The 6,338-nt window shown below is 40.6% G+C and overlaps 1 protein-coding gene across 1 annotated transcript in view; it reads right to left on the bottom strand.

Annotated features, from left to right (window-relative positions):
• Window positions 1-74: 74 nt before the first annotated feature.
• The window catches only part of LOC125466958 (coatomer subunit delta), a 38,379-nt gene continuing 32,115 nt past the window's right edge, over window positions 75-6,338 (bottom strand). The window contains exons 7-10 of the mRNA XM_048562184.2: window positions 5,246-5,393; window positions 4,454-4,562; window positions 2,608-2,812; window positions 75-740 (exon numbers count right to left, since the gene is read on the bottom strand). Of these exons, the coding sequence (XP_048418141.1) occupies window positions 651-740; window positions 2,608-2,812; window positions 4,454-4,562; window positions 5,246-5,393 (552 nt within the window). The 3' untranslated portion in view covers window positions 75-650. The remainder of the gene's footprint in view (window positions 741-2,607; window positions 2,813-4,453; window positions 4,563-5,245; window positions 5,394-6,338) is intronic.

Raw genomic sequence — 6,338 nt, 5'->3', positions numbered from 1 at the left:
ATAATTCCACAGGTGGCATACAGACCATTTCTACAATCATCCTTTACCAATAGGAGAGAAAGCAATGCTGCATCTTGGGTTTCATAATATACTTTTAATCATTTTTAAAGATTACAATTTTTTGTTAAACCTTTTTACACTGGAATGTTGTCATATTCCCTCTTATACACTTTACAGGGTTACAAAATTTCTGCTTTGATCATCTTTCATCCAAATCCAAAAAAAAAGAAAAAAGTCACTTTACGTTGGAAACTAACTCAACAGAAGGGCTAAAACAATAATTACAGCCGAGGAGGCAATATGATAGGGAATAACAGATGCTGTAGCTGAAATACATGACACTGTAGGTGCTACCAAACGTCATCCCCTCCCACCCACCCATCCATCCCCCCTTTTCAAAGCAAAGACAAGTGTTTACTTGTTGGTTAATTAAAATATTAATATCAAACTTCTTTTTCAGATGAGAATAGTTGTCAGGTTTGAATAACAGATAATAAACCACATTGTTGTCTAGGCGCTCTGAACCTTTTTCAAATACACAAACACTGTGCAATTTTAATTTTGAAGTTTAGGGTCTTCAAACTGGTGTGCAGTTCAGCGACATCTGATCGTGTGATTTCTGGATATCTGTTGTGCACTGATTTTTCTTTTTACAATATTTCATATTTGTCAACCAGTAACATGGTTTCCATAGAGAACCTCACAGGGCTGCTGCTGTCGACATGACTGATTCCAGTCACCTAGGTACAAAGGAGACAAAATAAAAATTTTATTTCTCCTTAACTTTTGCCCAGATAAAGGACAGCCTTGCAGTATTAACTATCCACTAGTTATTGACTTCTCAAGTTGGCTCTTGGTGTTTGAACCCTAATGAAGAACAGAAGGGGGTCACAGCTAAGTCTGAACCCAATTAAAAGTAAGGGGAATTAGACTACTCAATAGTGACTGAGTGGGAATATTGGGTGGCTGCAATCCTTCCTAATGAATTATTTTTAGGAATTTCATGTAACCTACATCTTTGGAGCTCCAGCATCATCTGGTACTATCCTAAATCCACTGCTATAGCGCCATAGTCCTAGAGCACAGAAACAGATCTTTCATGCCAAAAGGTCCATGCTGAACATAGGCCCAAACTAAACTAGCTAGTGCATGGAATCGTGCTGAGCAACAATGCAACGCATTCCCTTTCCAAAATGGCAAAGAAAATTCAATCTAAATTACAGGCTCAAGTCCTATAGCAGTGTTTAAACCAACAGCTAACTCAAAAAACATGGAGTGCTCCAGTGAGTCATTCTCCCATTTGATAACTCAAGAATGAAGCAGTGATCATCTCCATTGTGATGTCGTCAAAAAATCTGATTCAGAAGCAGGATTCTCATGAAATGCTAGCAGTAGTGTGAGCAGGCATGGCACCAATTGGGCCAGAGCCACGAGGTTAGTCATAAGGCAGGTTAGGCCATTCCTGCACTGATCCTACAAATCAGAGTTATTTTATATATTTGGTTTGGTTTTAAGTTTAACACTGGAAAGATGTTAATGGATTAAATGCGATAATGGGAACTGCAGATGCTGGAGAATCCAAGATAATAAAATGTGAGGCTGGATGAACACAGCAGGCCCAGCAGCTCTCAGGAGGGTCTAGGCCCAAAACGTCAGCTTTTGTACTCCTGAGATGCTGCTGGGCCTGCTGTGTTCATCCAGCCTCACATTTTATTATCTTGGATTAAATGTGTTCATTTCAATGCTTTCAAACACTTTTTTCATTACAAAAATGAACCTGATGGAAGTTTGCATGTTTGAAATTGGGGTGGTTGCATCCAATTTACCATTAACATCATCTGACAAAATCAACAACTTCTCACTAACTAGAAGGTGTCAGTCAGTCACATCTCAAATAAACAACACGCCTTTGGAATAACTTCAATGCATTGGAGGTCCCGTAAGTGCAATAACAACTTTATATTGTACCTATCATCCAGTAAAGCACTGAAAGGCACTTTGTTAAGACAGCTATCAAATACAATTTGACACTGAACTACAGACAATTTCAGACAAATGACCGAAGGCTTAACCTAAAAGGTTTTTGTTTGTAAAAACACCTTTGCAAAGGAGACAAGACAGGCACAGAAGCAGAGGGGTTTAGGTAAGGAATTCCAGACCCTGGGGTTTAAACAGCTGAAAATACAAACACCCACACAGCAGCAATTACAGAACTAGAAAAGCACAGATGGAGGTTCATAAGAATTTTTAAAAACCAAGTGTTAGCAGACTGGAAGCTAATGGCAGTCAACTAGAATAGGGATAACCTATGAATGGGTCTTGGCACAAATGAGGATATGGGTAGATTGGCTTCACACCATATCAAATCCATGAAAGGTGGAAGAGGCCAATCTGGAGTGCATTAAAATGGTCAAAGCTAGAGGCAACAATTCCACAACTAATGGGTTCTACAGACAGGCTGAAGCAGGAGTCAGTTGAGGAATGTTACAGAAGAGGAAATAAGTCATATTCGTAGTGGTGCAATGGGTGCTCAGAAGCGCTTTTGGAGGCATAATACAACAAGTCAAATACACTTGAAGGAAGGTTTTAATTGATGGGAGTTTGTACCTGTATTTTGCAGTAGTTCCTTTTGGACACAAAAGACACATTGACCGGGAAGAAATCATTGGGCTGCCCAGCTATACTGAACTCCAAGCTGCCAGTCTTATTTTTGGCATCGATGACAGGTAGGCACCACTCGAGAATATTTTTCCTGCTGTCATGGCGATACTCACCATCAAGTTCACCAATTAATGGAGCACCAACACCAGACCTAGGTACAACAGAAGACAACTGTCAATGCAGGAGGATCTGCAAACACTAAGTGTTATTGCCACTTTAAGCAATTCTAGATTTTCTGCTTTAAAACTTACTAATCCTCAAAATTAAACTTTACAGCTCACACTTGTTATGAAAATTCCATTCAGTGTATGTGATTAATAGGTTGCACACACAGACACATGAAATAGGAGAAGTTCAGTGTTCAGTCCGTCAAGTCTGCTCAGCCAATCAATAAGATCATGGTTGATCTGTGTGCTCTGAATGCCATCTATCCTAATAAGACTCTATTTACCTCCAGCTTTAAAAATGTTCAAAGATCCCCATGCCAATCTCACTCCACCTTTGAAGGCAGACCTGTAAAGTCACACAATTCTCTGAGGGGGGAACTGACCTTTGTTCTAACAGGACAAACTCTAATTTTAAACTTTTATCTAAAGAAAGGAACAGCTTTACTCATCTACCCTGCCTAGGCCATTCACGATCTTATACGTTTCAAGCAGGTAACTCGAGTGGAATTGAGCCCACTCTGTCCAACCTATTCTCATAATAATGCGCACACTTCAGATGTCAATCCAGTAAGCCTCCTCTGAAGAGCCCTCAGTGCACTTACAAGCCATCAATTAAAAATAGAGACAGACCAAAACTGCAAACATAGTATCAGAGAAATGGTCTCCCCAATGTCCTGTGCAACTGCCAAATAAAATCCTTGGTTTTATGTTCATTTCCTGTGACAGTAAAGGATAGTATCCCATTAGCCATTTTCATTACATGCTATACCTGCATACTAACAGATCCATATACTGGAACAACTAACCCCCTGTGCACCTCAAAACACTTCAGTTGTTTTCTGTTCAAGTAAGAAATAGCAAGTACTGCAGATGCTACAGTCAGAGATAACACAGTATGGAGCTAGAAGAACACAGCAGGCCAGGCAGCATCAGAGGAAGGGGTCCCGACCTAAAACATCACATTTCCTGCTCGTTCAACTTTGTTTAAAGCAGAAAATTTGATGTATTAGGTCAGGACCCCTTCCTCTGATGCTGCCTGGCCTGCTGTGTTCCCCCAACTCCACACTGTTATGTCCGCTCAAATATTACTGCTTGTTTCTGTAAAAATTAACTCCGCGTTTTCCCAAATAAACTTATCTGCGAGTGTTTTGAACATTCATTCAACCTATCTACATCCATCTGCAAACCTGCAAGTGTCTTCTCCACAACAGACTTTCCTATCATCTTCATGCCAAAATACAACAGATATCAGAAATCTGAAAGAAAAACCCCAAATGCTGGAAATCAAGAATGAACAAGTCATTTGCTTATATTAGATCCACCACACCCCAGCAAGTGTTGCCCAACTTGCTGAGTATTTCTACCATTTTGTTTATCAATAGGGAGAATTCAGAATCAAGACAACTATTGTTCACCTGACTGGTTCAAAGTTTAAAGAGACAATTTTTTATATTTTAGTGCATCAATTAGCTGTCATGGCTCCTGCAGTCAGGTAGTGAAGGTCATGGCCTGGGTTGGAAGTGGAAGGTGTGCTGATTCTTCTGGCACCAGTATTAAGAGCAGCAAGGTGAAGTAACTGTAGGAATCCAAGGTAAAGAAACATGCTTCAAGCTACAAAAACTTACGGAACAGGAATGGAGATGATCACATCATTTAGTTCCAGGGTGCTTTCTTGTAGCTCATACTCAATATTTACATCACAACCAGTGGCACTCTCTGAAGGCCAGCAGTTAACTAAATTAGGAAGAGAAAACAATGAAAGCACTTTGAAGGCACTTAGGCAAATCATAATTCTAAGTTAAGTCTAAGACCAGGAGACAACTAGTAGGCCATTCAGCTCCTTACAGAAGGTATAACAGAAGGGGGACAACAGTTGGTCTGTGGGTCGATGCCTATTCCCCAAAAGGGGAATAAAAGAGCGTTTTAAGTTATTTCTGAGTGAGCTACTGGAAATAATTCACACGCTAACAGTCAACACAAGCTTCCACACTTACCACTTCCAGGTGGGCTTATCAGGAGAGTATCATAACCAGGCTGTGAATGGGACTTTTATCTGTTCTAGTAGTTTTGTGTAATAAATGCAAATGAACTCCTACTAAGAAACTAAAAGGACATGGGCAAATGTCTCGAATTTTACATCTTAGAATATCATTGCAGATTGAGTTTAATCCAATGCGCATGTTAAATACTGCAAAGTACCCCATGGTGCTCGATGAGAGCAACAGAAAAAAAATTCACATCAAGACACGTTGAAAGTGAAAGGGGTGAATTTTTAGGAAGGAAATGCCCATACAACATAATGCATGCTACAGCCATTTAAATTAAGTGATAACTTCCAGAAAGGCTTTGTACAATTGTTCTTGCAAGGATGGAAGGTACCCAAATTGTTCATCACCTGTACAGGTTGAAGAACTTACTGGCGAGGGGAATAAAGGCGTCGTCATTAGTTTGCAACCTCCACTTCAGAACTCCAACATCGTTATTCAGTGGAAAGGATTTCTCTGGGTTCTTTAGGCCAATCAAAGATTCTGTAGTGAAAAGTTTCTTATCCACATTCGGGTGAGTCTGGAGACAACAACACAACAAACTAGGGTTTAGCCTAGAATTAAGTCACTTTCATTTTTGACTCAGCATTTCTGCAGCTCAACATATGCTGACTTTTCCAGATTCATTTCCCAACACAAATGTTACCTACTCCACATTTTTAAAAGTTGGACAAAAGTGGTGAAGACCAGGGAAGGACAGCTTATAGGTATGGCAGCACGGAGAGTACAACATAGCGACAGTGTTACCAGACTAGTGATTCAGGCTCAGACCAGTAATCTGGAAACAAGAATTCAAATCCCACTGTAGCAGACGAGAAAATTAATTTCAATTAACTAAATAAATCTGGAATGGAAAACACCAGTAATAGTGACCATGAAATTACTGGCTTGCCATTAAAAATCCTAATGGTTCACTAACATACTTCAGCAGAGCAGTCCACTGATCTAATCTATATGGGCGGCACAGTGGCTCAATGGTTAACAGTATTGCCTCACGTAACCAGGGACCCACGTTTGATTCCACCCTTGGGCGTCTGTGTGGAGTTTGCACATTCTCCCCGTGTCTGTGTTTCCCCTCCAGGTGCCCTAGTTTCCTCCCACAGTCCAACGATGTGCAGGCTAGGTGAAGTGGCCATGCTAAATTGCCCATAGTGTCCAGGAATGTGTAGATTAGGTGGGTTATTTGGCGGGGGGGGGGGGGGGGGGGAGGAGGAGGAGGAGGGGGAAAGAGAACGGGTCTGGGTGGGATGCTTCAAAAAGGTCGGTTGGGCCGAAGGGCTTGTTTCCACACTGTAGGGATTCTATGATTGTATGACACCAGACCCACAACTTGGTTAACTCTTAATTAGACTTTGAAATAGTTCATCAAGCCAACTGAGATGGCTTAAGGTCAATTTGGAACATGAACATTTTCTTCTGCAACTCTCACCTCCCATTAATTTTATGAGCCTTTTTTAAAATTAAG

Source organism: Stegostoma tigrinum, chromosome 32, assembly GCF_030684315.1.
Source record: "Stegostoma tigrinum isolate sSteTig4 chromosome 32, sSteTig4.hap1, whole genome shotgun sequence".
Classification (NCBI taxonomy): domain Eukaryota; kingdom Metazoa; phylum Chordata; class Chondrichthyes; order Orectolobiformes; family Stegostomatidae; genus Stegostoma; species Stegostoma tigrinum.
Note: the sequence above shows the minus strand (reverse complement) of the source record. Positions and strands in the feature narration are given on the sequence as shown.